Below are 25784 nucleotides of genomic sequence, written 5' to 3' on the forward strand. Positions count from 1 at the left end.
GGTGCTAAACTCAAGGCCAGATTAGACATTTTCTCTCAGTGAAAGTGGTTGTCAAAAATATATTTTTCTTTCTGATTGGATTATATATTATATTATAAACGGCCCTTTTATTGATATTCAGCACCTCCGCCGCTCTCCCCCGACCCCTGTCATCATCCCAATACAAGCATTACCTCTGGGCAGGTCATGGGGGCAGGACCCCCCCCCCCCCCCACCCAAAACCATCCACAATCTCTAGACTCAATTTCTGCTTTTGCTGTGGAGGAAAGGGAAAAAAAGCTCCCAAGGGTAAAAAAAAAACTTCTCCAATTAACCCTAATTACCCTGAGAGAGCATTTCAATAAGACCTGTAACCTGAGATGTCCATCAGTTCAGCAACTGAGTCGGGCGGGGAGGAAGCCTTACCTTTCATCTTGAGGTTGAACCACAGGAAACGTGACATTTGAATATGGATAGCAGTGATTTAAGGTGGCGGAAATGAGGCTTAGAGGCTTTCGTCTCTGAATATAAATGAAATTTACACCTACTACTACTATTACTACCACAACTACTACAAAACGAGGTGTTTTCAAGATAAGAACTGAAGGACATTCGGAGCTATCCTTGCAGAAGCTACCGTACACATCTTGCTAAGCCATCTAAAGTCAAGATAAGCTTTGTGCTTTGCTGCTTTGGTGAAAACAATGGACGAGACCTTTATGACTTGTACGGTTTCTAACAAAAATCAAGAGAAAAATGTCTTCTTATCAGGTCCAAACACATTCAGGGGACATAAACAGCTATAAAGTGTGATGGTGAAACATGACATAGTTACTGATTGATATGGTTCTCTGCAATGCCACAGTTCCCAACTGTGGTTCCTTGATTGTGACCCATTGCATGACCTGTGTAATTGGTCCACACAAATCACTAACCACAGCGGCAGAGGAGGTTCCCATCCTCTCATATGAATGTGTGTGTGTGTGTGTGTGTGTTTGTACTCACTGATCCAGTTCACAGATTACCTTTTTTTGGAGGTACACCCCGCCGCAATTGCCCTTTGACACCGAAAGGATACCCTGTAAATAATATCTTTCAACAGTCCATCAGTCCATTTCTCTCAGTTTAGTTCTAAGTATCTGGCCAGCGGGGGTTTATTCAGACTGATGTCCATCCTGGCATTAGGTTTGGCCGTAAACTGCAGTCTAATTGTTTGAAACGACCTTAGAATGCAACAGATTTAGAATGTGTGACACTCCTCAGGCATAAAGCTACAGGTCTGCCACTCTGGGGCACTGTTGTGTGCACTCCTGATAACAGCGCTTTGTTCACATTCAGAGTTTATTCATATTCCAACAATGTCTGTTATTTATTTATAACATTTTGAAATGCTAAAAGTGTGCCGATATTGAGTTTTTTTCCCGCTATTAAATGTAGTGCTCTTTTCCCAAGGTTTGCATCCCAATGAGGAAAGATGTCTGACATACCGTAGAAACAAATGCCCTTGACTTAGCCCACAGGCCTTGATGCGCTGCACGATCATGTTGCCATCTACATGATATACCACCATGTTGCCTAATAACACAAACGTAGAGAATGAGACCAGATAAACTCGTTCTACCCATCTGATATGAACCCTGCTGAGCTAAATGAAAGGGAAATTGTGCTGAATTGAGTACAAATGTCTTTTCTTATAATTTAATTCAGTTATGTTGAAGTTTGTGGTCGTCATGAGTTATTATTACCAATTTGAAAAGATGACACGGTTTATATTCCAATTTAACTCTGCCACATGAATGCCAAAGAGTGTCCTACGGTCCCGTTTTTGGAGCGCATCACTATCCGCGTAACCGGGGAAGGGGCGGGACCACGGTGCCCTGCTCATGAATATGGAGACACTCCCCCCCTCCGTTGAACTTGTGTATCCAGCTCCAGCTCCGGCCAGCACTCAGTCACTCAGTCAGTCAGTCAGCAGTGGGCTCGGCTGCCGCGTGGTCCGCTCTGTAAAACTTTCTTCAAGCACGGGGAAACTGTCGGATACCGCGAAAGAGCAGACGCCCGCGGGACTTTCTGGAGCAGAAGTGTGTCTATGCATCGGGAAGCGTGCGCTCCGCTGACCAAGGAGCCCCCCCGCCCCCACACCCCCCTACTCGTGCATGTTTCAATCCGAGCAGAGCTCTGGTGCCGTGTGTCGGCCAGACGACCAGTAACGAGCGAGGGGCAACAGCGGTCCGGAGGCATGATTCTGAGACGGGGCTCAGTGGTCGCTGCCTTCCTGCTCTGCTTTCTGGCGAAGGTACGTGGATTACTTTAGGGAGGGAGGGGGGGGGGGGAAGAGGGGCAGCGACAGCGGACGGGGGGTCACCCGGTTCAGCTGTTTTGATGTGCTTTGATTGCGCGACTGTCGCCTTCTACGTGCGCGCGCTAATGCTAACGCGTTACGCGTCCTCGTGCAAAAGTGCAACGGCACAACATAACTTTGGTGCAACGGCAGAATATAACTTGGTATCGTTGTACGTGTATGTGTCTCGCACGAGGTTCCAAAGTCCTCCGTTGTGCATTCACCCCCTTTCTGTCCTCCACAGGTGTCCGAGGGATCGGGACAATTCGAGCTGCAGATCCTGTCGATGCACAATGCGAACGGAGAGCTGCTGAGCGGCGCGTGCTGCGACGGCCCGCGCAACGCGGCGGATAGGAAGTGCACGCGGGACGAGTGCGATACGTTTTTCAAAGTTTGCCTGAAGGAATACCAGTCGAGGGTCTCTGCCGCGGGGCCCTGCAGCTTCGGAATGGGATCTACGCCGGCCCTCGGAGGGAATACCTTTTATTTCAAGAGCCCTGTCCGGAATGACAGATCCAGGATAGTTTTGGCATTCAGCTTTGCCTGGCCGGTGAGTGGGACAGCTATTTAAACAAAAACAAAAAAAATCATGCCCCGCTTCTCTCCAGTCTTCTTTGAGAGAGAGAGAGAGAGGGGGAAAAAAGGTGTTTGTAAGGCAGTTATGTGCAATTAGTGCCTGCCAGTCATTGTCACTCCACGCAAAGTGGATATTTGGGCAGTTAGCTCTCTGTGAATGATCCTTTTGAGGAGGGACCCCCACGTCTACTCATTATTTGCGCCAATTAACCAGGTGCATGTATTTTTCTCCATTCGACCCAGACCTGCGCGTGTTTGACCTAAATAGTGTTTATGGTGTTAGAACGGCGTCGCGATTTAGATCAATATGAAACCCTCCTTTTTTGTTTTTAAAGAATTCATTTGGTTGAGTTAAATGCTACCTGATGGCCCTCACTGCGTAAAACATTACATTATTTCATTCTTTTTTGGGGGGTTTTCCTCCCTCCATCACAAATCAGTTATGAGCTTTTCCCTTGATCACATCGGGAGGCGTGTGAGCTGCGTGGACCCCGGTGTGTCCTCCCGAGCTGCCCGCGTGTCTGTCCAGGGACTCCGGAGTGAAACACCCCGCCACCCCCTTTTTTCTTCTGGTTTCCTCAAGTGTCAGCTCTTCTGCACAGAGTAAATACATGGGGCCTGACAGGACTGTGGGAGAGTCGTGGCTCTGTGAGAGATATGATTCGCTGTGCTGGAGCACATTTCGATGTAGTGGAGGAAGAGACACAGACTGTCTGGCCCCACAGCTTGGCCCGCCAACCCCTCCGCTGGTATGCGTGTGTCCAATTACATCAAGGCCTATTTTTACCTCAAAACGGATGCGAGTTCTTGTTGTCATTTCCAACTCCGAGGGCTTAACATTTCCAAGGGAAATGAGTGGATGACCGTGCGATTGCTTTGTAGGTTGTATGTTACCTGTGGGGCAGTTCATTTGGATGTTCGCCCTGAGATCTGATTTCTTTTCTCATAAGATAACGGTTTCTGTTTATGTGGCCACACTAACTTGGCACGAACCCTGTGAGTCAGATTAGCTTCATCTTTCTGGTTGAAAGCCTTCCTACCTGAAAACAGCACCTGTTGACATTGACATGTAACCTGGTGCCATTTCAAGTTTTCGGGCTCTCCTGGCGTGAGTCGTTTCTTGTCTGACATACTTGATGAAATTTGTTCCAAAAGGGCCAGCCCACGTGCCTTGTCCAGTGTAATTTGTAGAAATGATATGCTGTGTAGTCAATGTGATTTAGAAAACAGGAGTTTGGAGCTTTTAAGAGAAAGAACAGCCTCTCGTTAGCTTCGCTCGTCCTTCACTTCAAGTGCTTTACTTCACTGCACATTAACAATTGTCAGGTTAGGTATGATATCACTCTTTGTCCTTCTCTTTATTTGATTGGCTGCTGTGGACAGATGGCGGCGTGGTGCAGTTTGGGTTGTTGGGTACTCCCGAGTTCATGAAACCTTTTTTTTTTTTTTTTTCACCCCCCTTCATCCTCTCTTGTGAGCTGCATGAAGTTGGCCTCTTGTCCAGGCCAAGGGCTTTGTTTAAGTCACGCTCGGTTGCACCCCAGGCATTTCATCGCTTTAACCTTGCCACCCACAGCAACTGCTGCACTTAATGAGGCTACACACATGTGCTTGGGTCAGATCAGGTATGGCGACAGCCCCGAATGCCGTCGGCTGAACCTCTTTACGTTAGCACATCGTCGATTTTTTAGGAGCCTGTATGGATTCACCTGATGTCTGCATCGTCCTTTTATTCCACAGAGGAGTCAGGGCCGTCGCAGTGTATCAAGCGGGGACAATGGTGTCCCCTCAGTGACTGCAGTGAGGATTACAGAGCATAATGGTGGCAGTGCAGCTGTAATGCCGGCGCAGGGCAAGCAACAGGAAGCAGTTGTAGTAGACTCAGCAGTGGTGAAGTTGGCTCTCGGGCAAACTGCTATTGCTCCTGTGTCCACCTGAGCATATTTGTCTATACAAGCAAAGATGAGCGCTTTCTTTAGTGGATCGGGTGAATGCTTCAGAGGTTAAATTGCACTTGTCTGCTCCTACCAACCATTTCCGTTCTTGACTAATCTCTTGTCTGTCTTCTCAATCCTCTGTTGTCTTAGTTCTGCACTAATGTCATGTAGTTATGTTTTTTAATATCATAGGCCGTCTACAGTCTTAAACTGAAGACTATGCTGGCAGGTTCTCTCACTCATCTCATGTGGGTAGGCATTGCTGTGGTTGGTTGGAAAGTCGTTGTTCGGAGAAGTGAAATCAGGTGTGTCACTGAGCTCAGCGTTCAGGGTAAGTGCCGCCGGCAGCTGAGGTGGTTGTATGTGTTTGTTTTATATAATTTGCTCTTACGTGGTAGTTAAGTGCAAATTACTTGAGTCAAAGTGGGAAAATGTTTTCTCACATTTTTTTGTCCGTCGGCATACTTTGCCATGTTTTGTCACTGTAATGTTAAAGCCTGATGCTCTTATCACAGTTGTTGCATAGAAAGTTCCATTTTGCCCTATTTTGTTCTCTAACTGATAAGTGACCCTAGACCCTCTGAAAAACTGTCCAATTAAAAAAAAAAATCAATTTTCTTTGCGTTACTTTTTCTACACACTGCAGTTCCACACTCAACCCCCCCCCCCCTCGGCTGAACTTTTTGCCACCCGCCCCCTCCCGAAGTTGTAAAGCGAGGGGAAACACTGAACTCCTTTGCCTTCCGAGGGAGTTTCAGTTGGCCAATGGTGAGGTTCCCGTTATAATGGAAGTCTCTTGCCAAACAATACATCCCTTCGCTCCCTCCCTCCCAGTCCATCAGGGGCTTTGATGGTGATTATAGCACTTGTCTTTTTATGACTAAGCCTCGTGTTTTATGGTTAACAGGGGCGTGCTACCTAGCGGTGCCAATCACTGGTTAGATCTCGGTTTGATACCATTGAAGTGATTGACTCAGGGAAACTGATACAGAAGGACAACGCCCCTTTGACTGAACTCTTTACATGTCCTGTGTGCTGAGTGAGTGAAGGCCCTGACCATTCTAATCTCTCAGGCCGTGTCCGCATTCGTACCTTTTTTTTTTCCTGTTAAAAACTTCCCCTCTGATAGTACGTCAGATGGATCCATTTGCAGCCGAGGGCAGGTTGACTGACCTGTAAGTGTGTGCGTGTATCTGGAAAATTCCCCTACTGTGAGGCTTCAGTAGTGTTCTTTGGCAAGTCCTTGTGATTCCACTGGAATGATCTGTATCGCCTATGTTACTCGTCTGTTGGACACTGTCCGCTTGGCCGTGAAAGATAAGACATATGGCCACACTTATTGCACTTGGACGTGTGTTATATATGTGAGTCTGTGTGTGTTTGCGCGCTCTGTAGTTCAAAGAGGAGTTGTGAGTCAGCTGGGAGCCTGGGAAAAGGGAACCTGGCAGTGGCGGATGGTTCCAAGCTGATAACAGCCAAAGAGTTATGGAGTGTTGGTGTATGAGGAGTGAGGCAGTGTCTCACTGCCTGGAAGCAGTTATTTGGTCTGGAAATAAAACTCCCAATAAGAGCGAGGCTCCCTGTTGGATCAACCTACGATGGCAATAATGTTGGAACGTACAAAGCCTGAGGCTCATCAGATGTAGTTTACTTGTTATGAACAATAGACAAATTGCAATCATTAGCCTTGGCTATTAGTTTTTTTTTATTTTAGTGCGTTGGTCTTATTAAGTTTGATCCTCATTCTGTGGTGATGATGCTGCAACAGCTTCCATGTTGAGGCAAGTCCAAATCGCAGAAGATCTGGGTGTGTTATGTTGTTGCAGATGTGCCTGTAGGCAGTTACTAGCTAAAAAAACTAGTAACTCATTAAACTTAATGCCCTTTTCTGTAGACTACAATCTACCACAAAGTGATAATTCTGCCCCTGCCCCATCAGTCGTAGACACGGTACGTTTGTTGTGCAGTTGCCCCTAGCAACTGAGAATGAACTGATAACATGCTGTTTAGAACAGCTCAGGTTGTTTGAGATCATTAAAGGGATTTTAAATTGGATACAAATCCTACTTTGCTTCTCTTCCAAATTCATTTCAGTCACTACGTCAATTTGAATGTGGCAATAATGACTAATCTTAAATGTGTGCGTGGGTTCAGAGGTGTCGATTCCCGTTTTTAGGATGAGCTCACCACGACGCCCACGGGGCGGTCTTGCATGCATGGGAGTTGTTCTCAAATGGATTTGCCCCAACCCAACAAATTTTCAAAATGCTACGACGAGAGGCATGTGGGTGCTCAGATCCTGGGGTGTAGTTGCGCACTCACACACAAATGCGGCCAATTGTGAGTCTGGATACGCTGTGATGATGAGCACTGCGTCACTGATTGCAGTCAAACACTCCTGGAAAGTTGGATCCCTGGCAAAAAAGAGAGAAAAGTTACAGCCATGAGAAACTGTTGCGGAGTGATGGTTATATACCGCCTCCTCTTTCACCAGAAAGTGAGCAGGGGGGTTTTCCTCCAGCGACGGTTTGTGTTTACCACGCGGCCGTTGCAGCAAAGAGGGCCACCAATCTGAGATGCCTCCCCCCCCCCCCCCCCGAGTGGACGCTTGAGCCATGTGAGGGAATTCAAGTTTTCTCCCGATTGCATACTTTTTCTCTGACTCTGTCATGCGTGGATGCAGACACATTGTGCGCTCCCTCAGGACTGTGGCACAGGGCAGCGCGCACGTGTAAGCGGATATCGGTGTGAGCGCTACCGACCCTGAATCAGACAAAGCGTTTTCGGGAGTGCTGAAATCTAGACAGGCCCTCCAGTGTAGCAACTCATTCAGTCTCTCTCTCTGCCTTTTTGCCTCACCATTCCTCACCTGCACTTTTCATTTTCCATATTATGCCTATAAGCCCTTTTGATTCTTTATTATTTAGTCCATATGGTGCCAGGGGTTTATAAAGTAACATAGAAAGTCACACATGCATTGCAAAGTATAACTGACCGCTTGCTTTCTAATCCACTTCTGTCAGCACCGCATTAAGAGACAAACTGTTGAAGTATTGCAGGTTGAAGCAGCCTTTCCCAAATGCTCTTTTGGTGTTAAATGTATTTTTATGCTTTATCCAGCCATCAGGCTTGTTTTTGGTGCATCAGTCACCCTCCTGCTGGGTGGGTGTCCAGCTAGACCAGACCGCTGCTACTAATCGTTGAGATGCAGAGAACTGCACCACCGCAAGCTTATCCTCTCTTAATCAGATCAACAGGACCATTGTTATGAGTAAAAAATAAAGCTTCTGTCCTCGCTTCTGCTGTTTCTTAATGAGAGGGAGACTGAAATCAATTGTCTGGAGAATGTTGTAAGAACCCTGAATATTGTGAATGTATTTCTTCTTTTGTCTTGACGTATTAAACAAAATGTTTATCAAGGTAGACGCGCTCATCCCTTTTCAATTTAAACCCACACCCATAATGGACTACCTGACTTTTAGGACTTTAAAGTCATAATGTGATGTCATAGGAGAATAGGCTCGTATTGGCCTTTTTTAACTGTTGGTTCTCTGCACAGTACATAGGATGAAATATTTGGCATTGAATGGTAATGTGTATAGTTTTGTTTGATAGTTATTGCTCCATGATCCTGCTCTTGACTAACATACCTTGTATCGCTTCCTTTTTTTTTCTTCCTCAGAGGTCCTACACTTTGATAGTGGAAGCCTTGGACTCAAATAATGATACCAGTGGTGAGTATTTTGTCCTTGTCTGGCATCTCCATCTTGCCTTCCTCTCTTTTCTTCCTGCCTCGAGGCAACGTCTGGGAGGAGTCGTGTTGAAGGTCAGAAAAGGAAGTTTATTCTTCCCGAACCCCCTGCCCTCTTCCACATGGTCCACTGGGTGTGCGTGTGTGTCTGTGTTAAGACAGTGTGTTGACAGGTGCCTGTGAGGCGGGAGAGCAGGACAGGGAAGCGAGGGGGCCGGGGGGAGAAGGAGGGGGCAGCAGGCAGGGGGAGGGGAGGCGGATTGCAGACAGAGTGAAGGAAAGGTGGGGGAAGAGTCTCATGCCCCCCCCCCCCCCCTCGTGAAAATGTTTTCATTTAACCGATGACTGATGGCAGGTGCTGCCAGCCAGGGTCGAGGTCTGTCTCACGGTCGCTGAAGCGTGAAACCAAGAGTTCATCCGGCCGCCCTGCAGGCACAATGCGGGAGGGGGGGAGGGAGGGGGCGACCAAGGCCTCTGAGCAGTGCTGCCCGCAGGTTACAGTTACCTCTGGTGCAGGTGAGCTGCAGGCTGAGCTCTGAGCGGAAGCCTCAGTCTGTGGGTGTTCCCGCCATGACCTCGGGAAGGCCGTGTTGTCAACATGCTGGTCGCCGGGTTCGGTTTCCCTCGCCGACCAATGCCGGTCTGTCTTCCTGCCGGCTGGGAATGGCGGCAACGTTCGTTCGAGGTGACGTTTTGGTCTTTTCTGCCATATTTGCCGCTTCCCAGAGAGCTACTAGGGCACCGGTGTGAAAAGCCCCCTGAATGTACACAGGCAAAGCTGGTTAAGCCCCTCTGAGCCCCACCAGGCCAGCGCACTGCTCAGTTGTGACTATCCCAACTGGTGTTTATACCCCAACGGGTTCCCAATCGCCATTTCAAATCTCCCGACCTCATTTGTCTTGAGCCCAATCAAAAATGTTTTCTTGAGTGTGACGTCTGTGGACTGTAGTGTGTTTTGGGTATTTGGCTCCGAGCCGGGCAGCAGGTAGTGAGGATGTGCGATTCCTGACACTGCAGGTCAGCATTTGGTAGAGAAATGCAACACAGCTTGAGTTTTGGATTCCAGACCACTGCGAAATGTTACCGGGCACTGTGAGTTCAGTATGCCAGCCCCCGCCCATACACACCACGGTAAATAAATGACAGCCGGTTGTCCCCTGCTTCATTACATTGCGTCATGCTACACTAAGGAGCGATTCACCCAGCGGTCAGCCACCTCTGCTCATGTGAGGGTGGTGAGTAACGGCTTTGACATCACTTTCATTCTCTAAATCCAAGATTTAGATATGAAGTAGGGTCAGTGTTTCCCCTACGACTATAACAAGGGGGCGACTATTACCCCCCCCCCCCCCCGGTCGAACCAACTGGTTCACTTTGGCAGACTATTTACCCCCACACCCACCCCCCTGAAGTTTTAAACCATGGGGAAACACCAAGTGTGTGTGTGTGTGTGTGTGTGTGTGGCTCATTACAGTCCTTGACTCCAGGTCACCCCTGGCCTGTTTGACAGAGCCGTGACCTCTTCATGTTTGCCATTAAAATAAGTCTGTTTTGGGGTTACGGTCCATGTGTTTTTCTTTTTTTACTTCTTTAGTGTTGCACAACCTCAGCTGTGCCTTTGCTCCCCGTCTGAAGGATAGATGGAGATTGTAAGTGTGCGAAAAAGAGTTGACGCAAGTTCGTTTTGACTGCTGTTGGGATAAAACTATGTTTTGAAAGAGGTGCTGATGAAACCCTGGCAGACTTCCCCGCAGTGACTGGCATCGGTGTCCTCGTGCTGTAATTTATGGTTGCTGCGGTCTGTCCTCGCTTGAGCAGATTCTGAATGCCACATCTGAGACCAGTAATGTCCTCAAACTGTAAACCTGAGAATCAGAAACCAACCAGAGAGAGTTGGAGATTGAGCATGAGAAAAAAAAGTAGAGTGCTCCTTACAGGCAGCCCTTCTTCTTTTTGCACATCCTCCTTGTACTTTTCTTCCTCTTGTTTTGTTATTTAAACAGATGTAGCTATTTCTGATCAATTCTATGATCAACCTAACCCTAACCTTATGATCCCAAATGTGCAATACGCTACGGTGCAAATTTTGGATAGAATATTCAAAGTTGTGTTATGTTGATCGTGTCAAAATGTCTGTTTTAGGTGCAGACGGGAGGTTGATAGAGAAAGCGTCTCATTCCGGCATGATCAACCCCAGCCCACAGTGGCAGAAGCTGACCCACAACGGCCCCGTGGCCCAGTTTGAGTACCAGATCCGGGTCAGCTGTGACGAGCACTATTACGGCTTCGGCTGCAACAAGTTCTGTCGGCCCAGGGATGAGTTCTTCGGCCATTACACGTGCGACTACAACGGCAACAAGACCTGTCTTGAAGGCTGGTCCGGATCTGACTGCAACACAGGTGAGCCCTGACGCAATGGCAGCCTGCAGTGATGCATGACGGCACTCCAAAAAACGGAAAAGATGAGCAAGGCAGCCGCTTGAGACACACCATTTTATCTGACGACGAATGACTCTTGTAAAACTGTAATCTGTGATTCATGCTGATACGCCGTCTGCTGCGTGCTCTGAATTGAATGGAAGCTTTGTTGCCGAATTCTCGCAGCATTTATTTTTTTATTTTTCCATTCAGATAAAGCTTTTCATTTATGACCAGGAAATCTGCAGTAGTCAATGTCTTGTTTCACATGGCAGGGCTCGAGTTGTCAACAGCGGTCTTGGCTCTCGCACGCTCAAATGTCATATTGGGCAGCAATTAGTTTGTTTATTGCTGTAATCATGATGTGCTAAAAGGAATGGACCCCGTGTGAATGGAGTTACCGGGCAGTGATCATTGTTCTTCCTCCTCCAGCTATATGTCGACAAGGCTGCAGCACTGAACATGGATCGTGTAAGGAGCCCGGTGAATGCAAGTAAGTGCCCGCACGACCTATTTAGTCCGTTTATCAGTGCTGCTACTGACGTTTTTACAATGTCAATCAAACGCGGTGCGCGCAGAGGTGCTGTATGTGCTCGGGTTTTCTGGTGTCGGACCTCAGGGCCAGAAGCTTTAGCGGAGCTGCAGGCTGAGCAGCTCGTGGAGTCTCTGGTGGAGCTTCGGAGCGACGCTCCCAGTCTTGGAGAAGCGGGAGAGGCTCCGCTGCCAAGACTCCATGTTTGAAAACGTGTTTCCCCCTCTAACGAGGGAAGTGTTATCGGCCTGATCGCATGGAACGTTCGGATGAGCCTCAAAGTGTATTGTTTGCGTAGCTAATGGCTTCCTAATGCTGTTTATGCACACAGCCAGAGGAAAAGCCAGGCACAGATGGATATCAGAGCTTGGGCATTGTGTGCAGTGACCGTTGAATCTCCTCCTCATCCTGGAGGAGGCCCGGCGCTGCCCGACTCTCCCCACACCTCAGGCACGGGTTACTTTCCTAGTTGTCTGATTTGGCCGCAGTTCAAGCACACGGCCGATCAGGGCCGCAGCGCTGTTGTTTTTCCCAAGCTTTCGACTTCATCAGGTTTCTTTTTTTTACATTTTTTTTTTTTAAGTGCCTGTGTGGCCACTGGCAGAACAAGAGATGGAATTGCTTCAGTCCCTGCACAGGTGTGGCCGTGTTTAAAGCTCTGGGATTAACTGTTTATATGCACGCGGCCAACAAACTCTCCAAGCAAGCTTTACCACCGCTGCAGTCAGTGAGCAGGTTCCCAGCGTTGGTTTGTTGCCTGGTGTTGCACAACAGCCACACACGCAAAACACTGGCTGCATGCTAGGGCAGCCTCCTTGGCCCTGCCTTGATGCCAGCAGGGCCACAGCTAATGCTGCCCAATGGCTCCTTCAAGTCTGGAGGAATGGCCACAGGTCTTTCCAATCAAGTAGTAACCGTGCACCTGTGGACCAAGATTAGTGGAAAACCGCTGCACCAGATTCTGAAAGCAGTTGGTTTTCATGTCTGGGGTTAAAACCTTTACGTGTTATGTCGCATTCCACACTAATTTGGCTGGGTAATAATCGTAAATGAGTTGGTATCCTGATCGCTCTCATGGCGAGGATTAGCACACTTTTTAAGAATAGCCTCTTCAATCACAGACCGAGGTTTACTTTGGTGCTGCGTTTATTTTTACAGCCCGTCCGTTCCCCGGGGCTAATCAGCGCCCCGCTCCCCCCCCAGAGAGCCGCGGTTTCCTGGCGCAGGCAACGACTGCATCGCCGCGTCGCCACTTTCTAAAGAGCGTCCTTAAAAGTGCGGCTGGATTGTGGCGCTCGGGAGGAAACGGCCGGCGTTATCAGTGTAATTATGGACCTGGACGTTCTGAGCGGTCACGGCGCCCCCCCTCCTCCGCCTTGGGGCACGAGCCGGACTTCTGACTCATGGGAACCAGGATGAGCAGCGGCGCAGCGGCCAAACACTGGTCCATGAAAGGGGGCTGCCAAGCCACAGGCCGGGTGTTGTTAAAGGCAGCGTCTGGCGTTAGCTGTGCTACAGGTTCCCGTTTGGGCTGGAACTTGGTGTGCTCGGTAAAATGCTAAATAGTCCTGTTCTGTCCCCGAGTGATTAAAAGCTGTTGCATGAACACCCTGCTACTTAAGATTAATTTGGTCTTTTAAGACGCAGCAGAGTTGTTTATGAGGCCAACAATAGGGGTTCTTTGTTTCATTAGTGCATATGCTAATGATTAGTTAATTAAACTCTGATTATTGCTGTATTGCCTGTGAAGGAATGTGGAAGATATTAGCGTTTCTTGGCTACCACAGGGCTTATCGGACCTCTTTGGGATTGTTTTCTTGAATGTTCTGCATGTATTGCTGTGGCGTGTGTGTGTGTGCATTTGGGCTGATGTGTATTTGAATGTCCCACTTCTGAGGCTGACTGCATGGCTCTCTGTGTGTCTTGCAGGTGTCTGTATGGCTGGCAGGGCCAGTACTGTGACAAGTGCATCCCCCACCCTGGCTGTGTACATGGCACATGTGGAGAGCCCTGGCAGTGCCTGTGTGACACCAACTGGGGCGGCCATCTATGCGATAAAGGTTAATTTGTTATCTCTTGTTTCAGTTGCAGTCATTGTAGGAGCCACCTGTGACATAACACGCTAAAGCTGTGTGAAACTTAATACTTTTGCAGATCTGAACTACTGTGGAACTCATCAGCCATGCCTGAATGGTGGAACGTGTATCAACACGGGGCCTGACAAGTACCAGTGTACCTGTGCCGAGGGCTATTCTGGAGCCAACTGTGAGAGAGGTGAGTGTCTGATTTATTATTTATTTTTTTAAGTTTATTTTTTTCAAAAATGATTTCTGGACCTCACTGGTTTTACAGATAAGTGCTTGGCTTTCGTATTATTAAAATTCAAGTGGCAAACAACATTTTAATTTTAGACGATGAAAATAACAAGGTGTAATCTCATGGGGTCTCAAAGTCATGCTCGGAGTTATAGTAAGTGGGTCGGCCCTGGGCTTCCTGAGCTTACAGACAAAAGGTCAGAGGTGCCTTGAGTTTGTAATCAGAGGAGGTGGTAACTTGGCAATAATCGTGTTTCCACTCCAGCATGAGTGGCCCCCGAGTCAGGTAATCCACCAGTTTGATCTCCAGGGGCCTGTCATCCCTCTGCTCCTCATGCACTTGAGACGGATGGGCGTGGTGGTAAGGTTCAGCTGCTGCAAACACTTACCAGAGATGATGGTTTTTTTCCTCATTAAATCTGCGCCTCGCGGGGTGCTGACAGCTTAACTGCGGGGATGTCAGGAAACCGTGCCCTCCGTAACAGAAGGTCAGGGGATACGTCAATCTACTGTAACACGGAGGCCCCCAGAGTGCAGCGCCCCCCCCCCCCCCCCACGGCATACTGAGCACCTCCAACAATCTAGTCCCAGAGTGAATCATTCAATTGAGATCCACTCATCCTTAACTTTTGCATAAAGGAGAAACTCCTGCGCAGAGACCTCCCCCTCCGACTCGTCTCTCATCTTGTGCTGCCTCTCAGAATGATGCCGGGAAGTCACGGTGCGTTGGTCAGGTCAACTTAGCATGAAAGCTGATCTCCTGGTAGTGGGGCCTGCCGGCTGGATAATGAGGGTGAGATTGGTTGGGGTTTCTGACGGCACTTTTTGGAGAGGAGTAGGTGATAGTTGAGGGAAGCTGAACTCCAGGCAGAGGGGTGCGGCTAAGAGTCAGAAGCTGAGATGCATTTTTGCATTTGATTTGTTTGCAACGTCAGACCACATCGACAAAGGCCGTGGATTTTTACTTTTCATGCAGTGACGAAAACATTCCCCCTCGTTCTAGCGGAACATGCCTGTCTGTCCAACCCATGCTCCAACGGGGGGAGCTGTTCAGAAACCAGCCAAGGCTACGAATGCCAGTGTGCCGCGGGCTGGAGCGGCCCCTCCTGCACCATCAGTAAGACTTCGCCCTTCTGTCAGTGCCCTCGTAAAGAGGAATCCTGTTGAGTAACCAGAATTAAATTCTTCTGATTAGATGTTGACGACTGCTCTCCAACCCCCTGCAATCACGGAGGAACCTGCCAGGATCTGGTTAACGGCTTCAAGTGTCACTGTCCTTCCCAGTGGTCAGGGAAGACGTGTCTGATAGGTGAGCCACGCCGCCGCCGCTATCCACCACGTGACACCTGTCGAATGCAAAGGCAACTAACCCCACCTCTCCCCCTCTAGATGCCAACGAATGCGACAGCAAGCCTTGCGTCAACGCCAATTCATGCCGCAACCTGATTGGTGGATACTTCTGCGAGTGTGTCCCCGGTTGGACGGGGCAGAACTGCGACATCGGTGAGTTGAAGACTGTCAGAGACAGCTGTGGAGACAGCGGTCTCTTTCCTGCTGCTTTAGTGAATTCTTGTTCATTCGGAACAAATTAAAGCTGTTGCATGAATGCGTAAAGCAAACAGTTGGAAGTGACGCCTCCCCCCCCCCTCCACCCTGTGTAAATAAATCTGCTAAATTATTTGCCCTGTGTGTGACTGGGGCAACCATCCCAGGACCAGTTTCACTTGGCAGCATTCGGGATTGCTCAATACTGTTTCACGGATTCTGCAGCCACCATTATGTCGCTCTCTAAGCCTGACGATGCTCTTATTAGGCCTCTAGCATGGGAAACAAAAAGCCACGGCTTGTTTTTAAAGACTTCATGCAAACCGTTTAGGATTAATCCTCATATTTCTTTTCCTGTGCAGATGTAAACGACTGCAAGGACCAGTGCCAGAATGGAGGAACTTGCAAGGTACACGTTGTGTCAATAACCCGTCTAGCTTTATGTGGCATGGCTGCTTTGTTTTTTATATTTTATAGTCTCTTCTTGTCGAGGCTCGAGACATTGACCGTGGTCGCATAAATGGCTGCTGTTAACTGTTCTCTCCCAAACGATGTTGGAATTGTTGTGGAATTTGTCTTGTAAATCAAATCTGAGGGGAGTGGGTTCAAAGGGGTTTCTAAGGGAGGCACCAGTTCCTCCACCACACTATATTGAATTACCATAAACATTATTGCGTTGAACCCGTGCCAGGAAAGTGTGTTGAAATATTTGCCGAGCTGGGAAGATGACCCCGTGTGGTTGGCGTGGACCCGCCCCCTGCCGCCCTCGCCATGCCGCTCTCCGCTTTGACAGTTATTGTTTGGACTCCACCCCGTTCATCAGACCTGACCCCCGGCTTCTTTCCGTCTCAGGACTTGGTGAACGGCTATCGTTGCACGTGCCCCCCTGGCTTCGCCGGCGAGCACTGCGAGAGGGACGTAGACGAGTGTGCGAGCGGGCCTTGCCTGAACGGCGGCCGCTGTCAGGACGAGGTGAACGGCTTCCAGTGCCTGTGCCTGGCGGGCTTCTCTGGAAATCTCTGCCAGGTGAGACACTACTGCGACCACACCCACTACCACCACAACCCCCGGCTGCCTTTCTGCTTGCGTTGCTGTGTCTTTGGGTTTTTTGCTAAGTTTTTCCTGCCCCACCCGCTTAAATCGCTGCTGTTCCAGTCCTTTAAAAAAAAAAAAACTGTTTAAAAGGGAGTGCTTTGTTGAAGCTGCTCCTGGCTACAATCGGATACATTCCTCAGTGCTGAAGCCCAGAATCTGAAGTCTGCTCCTAGGTCTCCGCCTTGTCCCCCCCCTCCTTCCTCAGAGTGTTGTTTCCTGGCACAGTGTGTTGGGAGGATGCTGTCAGGTTCACTTCTCTCTTAATCCGTTGCATTTCTAGCTGGATATCGATTACTGCTCCCCCAACCCGTGTCAAAACGGTGCGGCCTGCTTCAACCTGGCCACAGACTACTTCTGCGCTTGCCCTGAGGACTACGAAGGCAAAAACTGCTCTCATCTCAAAGACCACTGTCGCATCACCACGTGTAAAGGTACCGTTCTTCCTCATAACAAAGTTTCTCATTTGTTGTTTTTTCTGGAATCCTTTTTGAAAGGTGATTTGCAGAGTGAAAAAATCCCTCTAAATTGCTTATGAAAGCAAAACCATTTGCCTGAACACCCATGTTTTTTCCCCATCAGTGCAATGCCTATATTTTAGTTTTGAGCAGATTTTGAGTGCAGCTCTCTGAATGAAGCCCCCCCCCCCCTCAATCTCCTAAGCAAATCTTTTCCAATGATTCTCCCCTCCTGAGTTCCATGAAAAATCTGGCACAAGGCTGATCGCACTGTGTGTGTTCTCTGTAATGACTTGGTGGGCTACCTCTTCTTTCCCCCTCAACGAACGCGCACATTTTTGTGTGTAATTAAGTGAGCGGACCAACCACGGAGTCCGATACCAGACTGTGATTCTCTCTGCTCTTGGCAAGAAATAAGTGATTAGAGGGAGAATTGTCCCGTTGCTCCTCTAACCTGATCAGACATGGTGGGAGGGGGAAAAAAAGGATTTCAGTGCAGAGTGAAAAAGATCACTCTGAATTGCTTATGAAAGCATAACGGCTTAACGCAGTTTCTCCCATCCTTCTTTCTCCCCCCACATTCTTACACAAATATGTAATTTTATTTTTATCTGGGGAAGGGGATTTTGTTTCGCCAACTCTTTTCTTACCCGTACCATACCTTTGCTCTCATTGAATGAGTGCTAGCTATAAACAAATTTCCATTCCTCAAGTTTCTGGAAGTGAGTGTTTTGTTCAATCCAGGATTGCCAAATTTTCCAGTTTCTAAAACTGTTTTCCCTCCACAGTGATTGACAGCTGCACGGTCGCAGTGGCTTCCAACAGCACCCCGGGAGGAGAGCGCTACATCTCGTCGAATGTGTGTGGACCGCACGGCCGCTGCAGGAGCCAGGCTGGAGGCCAGTTCAGCTGCGAGTGCAAAGAAGGCTTCAGAGGAACCTACTGCCACGAGAGTAAGATCAGACGCAGCGGATTGGGATTTATCAGATAGGCCTCCCAAAAAATCCTCCCAATCTCACGTTTGTCTTTTGTTTTTACCAAAAAACAGACATAAACGACTGTGAGAGCAACCCATGCCGCAATGGAGGCACCTGCATTGACAAAGTCAGCGTTTACCAGTGCATCTGCGGCGACGGTTGGGAGGGCGACCACTGCGAGATCAGTGAGTAGTGCCGCTGGCCCCGCCAATCGGAACACACCCACACGTCCCTCGTGGGATGAACATGTGTTTTAACAGTAAATATTTGATGTTTGATGTTACTCCCATAAATCACACAACCATCCTTTGTCTCCACCAGACATCGATGACTGCAGCACCAACCCCTGTCATAACGGAGGAACGTGTCGAGACCTGGTCACTGATTTCTTTTGCGAATGCAAGAACGGCTGGAAAGGAAAGACGTGCCACTCCCGTAAGAAGCCTTTTCCTTTCTTTTTCCACACCCGTGTATTCTGTCTCTGCAGGTTCATGGTATGTGCTTATAATTGTAATCTTCAATGCAGTTTGCGTGTGTGCGTGTGTTTATGCATTTTCATGAGAGTGTGGATTTGAATTGCTCCCTCCAGGCGACAGTCAGTGCGATGAGGTCACATGTAACAACGGCGGCGCCTGTCACGACGAGGTAGACACCTTTCAGTGCAAGTGTTCCCCTGGGTGGGAGGGGACAACGTGCAACATAGGTGAGTCACAGCGCTTTGGTTCAATGTTTCACCTGCACACACAAACACACACACACACACAGGTTTTGTGGGAAAGCTCTGAGATATTAATCAGATCTGAGAGGTGGACAGCAGTTTTTATCCTTTCACTCTGTCAACGTTCCTCCCGTCTCGCTGCTTTCCCCTTTCTCCCTCTGCCGCGAGTGCCGACAGACATCTGCTTAAAACGCCTGATTGCACTGACAATGCACTTCAAAGAATTCAGATTCCTCTTGGAGAAAACGGAAACTAAAGAGAAAAGCCAAACTGACACTAGTTTCCTTGAGCTGTTTTTACGGTTTAAGAGCACAGATTTTTATTGATCAGTTTCTTTTAAAATTGGTGGAAGAAACTCACTGACAGAACTACTTTTCTTCACCTTTCAGCAAAAAACTCAAGTTGTCTTCCCAACCCGTGTGAGAATGGAGGTACCTGTGTGGTGACGGGGGAGTCGTTTACCTGCGTCTGCAAGGAGGGCTGGGAGGGTCCCACATGCACCCAGAGTAAGTGCTCCTTGATTTGTGGATGGGATATAGATGGACAGATACTGCTATTTAAGGATGATACATCTCCTGCTACCTTGTGCTGCATCGAATTATGTTGGACTCTCCCATCCCATCTTTTTTTTCTGTTTCATCTCCTCTCTGGCTGCCGCTGGCCATGAGAGGAGAAAGGAGAGGGGGGGGAGGCTATAGAAAGTGGAGACAGATGTTTCCCTCCCCCTCGTCCAACACACACTCGTCTCTGCCCTCTCGTTGTTGCATTCCTGTCCAAACAGTGACATGTCTGCTTGTTCTACAGCCCTTCATTTCCCCGGGATCCCTGCCCTTTTACGCATGCACTTCAAAACATGAATCCCCCACCCCCCACCAGACTTTTGTAAGGGAGGGCGAAACAGCCGGGATGGGAATCTGCGTGTGGAGGTGTCGTCTGTGGCAGGGTGGTTATGGGAGGGTGGGGGTGGGAGCTGGAACTGATTTTGGAGTGTGAGAGCTGACTATTGTTTCCTCCGCGTTGTTAATCGAGCAGCAGATTGGGCGGTGCGTGATGCCATGCCCAACACGCCCTCGCACACACAAGCTCAGACGTGCATTTTTCCAGAGAAGCAAAAAATAACAACAAAACTCATTACCTTCTTCTCTCTAACGATGCCTTTATTTCCTTCTCTCTCAGATACCAACGACTGCAGTCCCCACCCATGGTAAGTGTGCAGGCCAAACATTTCCTGTAAAACTAGAGCCGTGCACAGGGTTCCCCTCCTGCGACGTGGCTTCTCACCTGCAGGCTTTCGCTTGTCAACGCTGACAAGCAGGGATACTCCCTTTTTTCTGTCATTCCCGGGATGCACTCTTTTGTTAAGCCATGCACTGCTCGTATTTAATCAATGTACCAAATAGAGAGAGCTAGTCCGTTGGCCTCAATTGCCAGACACATGTTGATGGCTCAGTCGGTAAAACAAGCCCGAGGGCATCACAAACGTGACATCTCATCCCATTTTTATTTTTTTTCTCTCCACAGCTACAACAGCGGAACCTGCGTGGACGGCGATAACTGGTACCGCTGCGAGTGCGCCCCAGGCTTCGCCGGGCCGGACTGTCGCATCAGTGAGTATTGACCCCCGCCTCCCATTCCACGTGTGAGACTGCATGTGTGAGCCATAAGTAAGAGCAGGCCCGGGCCGCGGGACCATCTCGCTCGCTCCAACTGGAAGGGCTGGCCAGCCAATTATCTGCATTGGGCTGCAGGCCAGGCAGAGCCATGGCGGTGTCACTCCGCCGGGCCCTGCTGTTGTCCCTGGGGGGAACCGGCTTAGCAGGCCAGCAGCTAATCAGCAATGCTCTCTGACACTGATTACACAGATTGTTTTCCCTCTTAAAGGCTTTCAGATGGCCACATTCTTTCCCATTGCAAACGCTTTGTTCTGTTGACCAGCCTTTAGCTCCTGCATACCTGCTAATGATGCTGCTTCTTAATAAAGCTGCATGGGGCCAAAGCACCCAGGATGATTTAAAGCATGCTTTGTTTTTATTTTTTTATATTAACTGCTGTGTGTGTGTGTGTGTGTGTGTGTGTGTGTGTGTGTGTGTGTGTGTGTGTGTGTGTGTGTGTGTGTGTGTGTGTGTGTGTGTGTGTGTGTGTGTGTGTGTGTGTGTGTGTGTGTGTGTGTGTGTGTGTGTGTGTGTGTGTGTGTGTGTGTGTGTGTGTGTGTGTGTGTGTGTGTGTGTGTGTGTGTGTGTGTGTGTGTGTGTGTGTGTGTGTGTGTGTGTGTGTGTGTGTGTGTGTGTGTGCGTACTGTTTAAATGACACATGACCCCCAGTAAATTTGGCCTTGGAATTAGATTTGTATGCCAACTGCTTAACCCAATATATTTTTTCTGTCTGGCTGTGCTCTCTATTTTCCAAAAAGGAGCCATGTCTTACCTCTCGCTCTTCTCCTTTGGGACAGATATTAATGAGTGCCAGTCCTCTCCATGTGCGTTGGGCTCATCTTGTGTCGATGAGATTAACGGATATCGCTGCCTGTGTCCAGCAGACAAGACTGGACCACACTGTCAAGAAGGTAGAGGTCTTCACCAACTCTGAACCAATCCAAATCACAAATACCTTGTCCCATATACATTTCTAACAGTGCGGCTGTATTTTACAGTGACGAGGAAGCCTTGCTCCGTCAATGGCCACGTCACCCCCGACGGACTCAAATGGGATGAAGACTGCAACACCTGCCAGTGTTTGAATGGGAACGTTTTGTGCACAAAGGTTTGTTTAAACACTCTATCCACCAAATGTAGGAATAGGAAAAGTGGAGTATTTTTTCCAACTAACTACAATGTTTACTAATGGGAGGATTTCTGCGGTGCAATAAGCAGTCAACGGCTCTGAGGCTGCGTAGGTAGATGTCAGGCAGCGAGGGAGTTGTCGTCTCGGGAGTGTCACATTCTATTCAGAGCCACAATGACACTGTGGGAAATCAGCAGCTCAGAAGTCCCAGTGGGTGATAAGTACTGCCCTCATTATCAAGCCAGTCTAACCAGCACATGAACAATGGCACCTCACTGATACCAGGAGAAAATGCATCATAAGGTGCAAATGATCTAGGGCTGTAAGGCACTAGTTACCTGCTTTAAACATGGTCTCATTGCCCTATCAGACTGTGTGGGTTCTAATGTGCTTTTGCTGACAGGAGCCCTTGTGTTTTTTATGTAGATGGCAGAAGCATAACCCTTGACAGAGAAATTCATCTTTACCACTTTTATAGTTGACTGGAAGCCTTGTGCCATGATTGCACGTTTTCTTATCGTATTTTAATCTCTGGTGTTCCCAATATTGAACGAAGAGGCCTTCTTCAGCTCTTTCATCCTAATCTTCTCATGTTTATTCAGTGATTTAGAAGTCTGACATTATTTAACAGTGTTTTCCCTGTCATGTTTTCCTCTCCAGATGTGGTGTGGCCCTACATCTTGCCATCTTGGTGCCAAAGGTCGAGGTGGGTGCCTTTCAGGCCAGAGCTGCGTCCCCATCGGGGAGGGCCACTGCTTTGTGAAACCCTGCGTGGACCTGGGAGAGTGCTGGCGCTCCAACCCTCCCCCAGGTCCCACCAAATGCCACCCCGGCTCCACTTACCAGGACAACAGCTGGGCCAACATCACCTTCACCTTCAACAAGGAGACCATGCCTCAAGTGAGTTACCTAGGCAATAGTGGGGGAGAGATTGAATTAAAAGGGTTTTACGGGTCATTTTTCATGCCTCTCCCCACCACCACGACTCTTAAATGAATGGGAGCAGAGAACTGTGAAAGATCGGGTTTTCCGAAGTTCTCCACTATCCCTCCTGGCAAAAGGATTTCTGGTAATTCAGTCACGTATTTTAATGTGTTCCATGGGGGAAAGAATGTGGGGATATTTAAGGTTTTTTTTTTTTGTTGACTGCACCAAAGTTTTGTGTTTCTCAGAATCGGGCATTCACAACCAATCCCCCCCTTAACCCGACCGCACTGAGAGATTAATGTCGGAATCATATGGATTTGAGTTAACGGGACCACTGGCGACTCTGTCGCCACATGGGATCATCGCCGCTTGATTAACTAGCTTGACGGGTGATTGTGACGAGCATATGAGCCTGTGGTCGTTAATCTAAACGAGGTGGATCCCAGCCACGCTGAACCGCACGCTGAAATGCAGGGCGAGCTCTTTCTATTTCTCCTTGTTTGCTGTCTCCTTTCTCCCGTGTGCGTTCACATTGACATCATTCCCTCTCTCTCTTGTCCAGAGCCTAACTGTGGAGGATGTGTGTAAGCAGCTGAGACGCCTGTACGTGGTGAAGAATTTCTCCTCCGAGCACTCTGTGTCCATAACCTGTGACCCCTCATTCTCAGCCAGCAATGAAATCCACGTCTGCATCGTAAGTACCTCCTCCAACTGCCAGTCTGCCATGTGTCTGTCTGCCTTCGTTCATGCATCCCAAAAAGAAAAAGAATCCCCTTTGATTTATAGCCTGCGGCATTAAGACCTGCTCCAGTGGGCTGTGTGGTGGATTAAGGCTCCGTTGTTTTGTGTCAGAAGCCAGAAAGTAAACACGATTAATGGCAGACAAGATGGAGAACTTGAACCTAAACCAACAGATTTCAAAACTCCCTTTTGTTCTTGGCTCTTCTAGTCCACAGAAGATCACAGTTTGGACCGGAGCCCAGTCAAAGAGATCACAGACAGAATAATCGACCTGGTTAGCAAACGCAACGGGAACAACACCATCATCGCCGCCATCGTGGAAGTGCGCGTGCCAAGCTCCAGCAAAACCGGTATGAACTGCTTTCAGAATGTTTGTTGCCTGTGAAGTTTCCCATAATTACTCACTGTGGTTGGGAGGATTCTGTTTATTTTTTTTTGAAGAGATTAGATAGAGCCAAGCCCTGAAAATGACAGCAACGCAGAGACATGCCTGTGTAAAAAAACAAAACTCCGGCCCAGGTCTGCCATCGCATGTCGTTTGTAATGGAGCTTAAACAGACTTTAGCCAGGATGGAAAAAACAGATCTGCTTGGCTACCTGGCTTCAGATTGGCTCGTACTGCGACTGGCTGGACTCCTAGTAAGACTCCTGCATGTGTCCGCCATTCATCACCACGGTGACAGCAGACTGCCGGCGCGGCCAAATAAAAGCTGCCGCCGCCCTGGTCCAGGTGTCAGAGGTCGGAGTGCCCTGGCAAAAGCCTGCTAATCCATCAGCAAGCTTGACCTAGTGATAGAATATTCACTTTGATATTGTTTTTATTTGTGTGTGTGTGTGTGTGTGTGTGTGTGTGTGTATATAACCTGTGAACGTGTTATTTTCTCTCGTCAGACTACCTAGTGCCCCTCCTCAGCTCCATCTTCATAGTCATCTGGGTCCTCGTGCTGGTCTCCATCCTTCTGTGGTGCATGCGCCGCCGGCGGAAACAGAGCAACCACAACGGGACCTCGGCCCCCAGCCCCGAAGACAACACGACCAACAACGTGCGGGAGCAGCTCAACCAGATCAAAAACCCTATAGAGAAGCACGTGGGCCTCGCGGTGACCATCAAAGACTACGAAAACAAGAACTCCATCATTGCCAAAATAAGGACAAATCATCCCGAGGGGGATGAGGACGACAAGGAGAGGCACCTGCAGAAGGGCCGCTTCGCCAAGCAGCCAGCGTACACACTGGTGGAGAGGGACGAGAAGACGCCCGTCTCCAATCCCAACTCCACATCCAAACACCCCAATTGGACTAATAAACAGGACAACAGAGACTTGGAGACGGCCAACAGCATCAACAGGATGGACTATATTGTATAGCAGACAGCTGTGTTGCTGTGCAACCAAGCCTGATGCCTCCACACCCCGGTGGTGGGTGACACGGGGAGCTTCGGCATGTGTAGTCGTGTCAGTCGTGACCCCACAGTATTTTCCCGATATTCCCCGTGTTAATTTAAGTTTTGACAAGCTGGCTCACACTGGCAGTGACGGTTGCTTTGGTTGGCTGGAAACAATAGGCACTGGTATACATTTCACTGTAGAACTAGTCGCAAAAGTGTCCTGCATTTCATTTCATTTCTTTTTAGTGGACACGTGGAAAGGGCTCCTGGTGTAATTGTTGTACAATGACTAAAACTACCCAACATGTTCAGCGCTAGAGCTAATTATTTTTTAGTATGTGTTTGAATGCTTTCTAGTTCTGTTTGGAGAAAGTGCCTTTTCAGCTTTAGACTTCAGCAACTGTCAAATGAGAAAAAAGATCAACTTTATTATTTATTTTTTATTTTCCAGGGGGGAGGGGGGAGGTTTCAATGACAGCAGTTGCTGCCAATATGAAGAATTTATGTCAATTTAGAACGTGTAGATATGTAAATTTTTTTATTAATCATTGTGTATATTTGATTTATTAACTTAATAATCAAGAGCCTTAAGATATCATTCCTTTTTATTTATATGTTCTGTCTAGTTTGAAGGTTTTGATAGCCGTGGAAGCAAAACATTTCTTTCAATGACTTAATATTTCAAAGCATTCTACAAGCCAAATTCAAAGAAGACAAAGGATGGGCACTTTTGGCCTGAAACACTTTTTTTTGTTGTTCCACACATTTGACATTTCATTAATTGTTGCCAGGACCTTGATTTGAAGGCAAGTGTGGTCAGGGCAGCTAAAGAAGCATGGCACTGACTTGGTGGCAGACATATTGCTTGCTGCTGGTGGCTAAAGACTTCAGCGGCTGCAGTTGGACGCACTGACGTACCTTTTAAGAGGAGTCAGAATCCAGCAACAAGTCGCAACCATATGACGCCAAAATTCCCACGTGCTTTAGTCAGCGTGATGCAAGCTAGATGTGGAGTACTTGAGGATCGGATGGAATACACTGCCTTGCTCTGCAAGAATCTGCTTTGTTTCTCTGCAAAATTAATTTCCTTTTTAAAAACAAGGCTCTTAAAGACAAACATGTTTTATCTCATTTGTTTCATCTTTGAGATCATGGCAACATTTTGTTCTACTTTTGACTCTTATGAACTTGAGAATTGTGTTGATCTGGCAATATATTTTTGAAAGTCATATTTATTAAATATTTTGTATGAAAAGAATTAAAGTTGCCTTTGTTCTGGGGAGCGAGTGAAGCGTCAATCTGTGATGCA

The 25784-nt window shown here is 48.2% G+C and overlaps 1 protein-coding gene across 1 annotated transcript; it reads left to right on the plus strand.

Annotated features, from left to right (window-relative positions):
* Positions 1 to 1902: 1902 nt before the first annotated feature.
* jag1b (jagged canonical Notch ligand 1b) lies at positions 1903 to 25755 on the plus strand. Its single transcript, XM_037465592.2, has 26 exons — positions 1903 to 2275; positions 2565 to 2870; positions 8516 to 8567; positions 10727 to 10984; positions 11435 to 11495; positions 13464 to 13594; positions 13689 to 13808; positions 14853 to 14966; positions 15045 to 15158; positions 15239 to 15352; positions 15757 to 15803; positions 16247 to 16420; positions 16770 to 16920; positions 17733 to 17897; positions 17993 to 18106; positions 18243 to 18356; positions 18511 to 18624; positions 19029 to 19145; positions 19816 to 19843; positions 20161 to 20246; positions 21089 to 21202; positions 21290 to 21399; positions 22081 to 22320; positions 22910 to 23041; positions 23297 to 23438; positions 23980 to 25755. Exons 1-26 carry the CDS (start codon positions 2069 to 2071, stop codon positions 24453 to 24455), a joined length of 3801 nt encoding a protein of 1266 aa, XP_037321489.2. The 5' UTR covers positions 1903 to 2068; the 3' UTR covers positions 24456 to 25755.
* Positions 25756 to 25784: the final 29 nt, after the last annotated feature.

Source organism: Pungitius pungitius, chromosome 13 (genome assembly GCF_949316345.1).
Source record: "Pungitius pungitius chromosome 13, fPunPun2.1, whole genome shotgun sequence".
Taxonomy (NCBI): domain Eukaryota; kingdom Metazoa; phylum Chordata; class Actinopteri; order Perciformes; family Gasterosteidae; genus Pungitius; species Pungitius pungitius.

What these genes read in the sequence shown, in the direction of transcription:
- jag1b (XM_037465592.2), top strand. Translation starts at nt 2,069, where the DNA reads ATGCATCGGGAAGCGTGCGCTCCGCTGACCAAGGAGCCCCCCCGCCCC. An exon ending in CTCAAATAATGATACCAGTG is followed by an intron (nt 8,568 to 10,726) that starts GTGAGTATTTTG and finishes TGTCTGTTTTAG; the next exon opens with GTGCAGACGGGAGGTTGATA. An exon ending in CGGATCTGACTGCAACACAG is followed by an intron (nt 10,985 to 11,434) that starts GTGAGCCCTGAC and finishes TTCCTCCTCCAG; the next exon opens with CTATATGTCGACAAGGCTGC.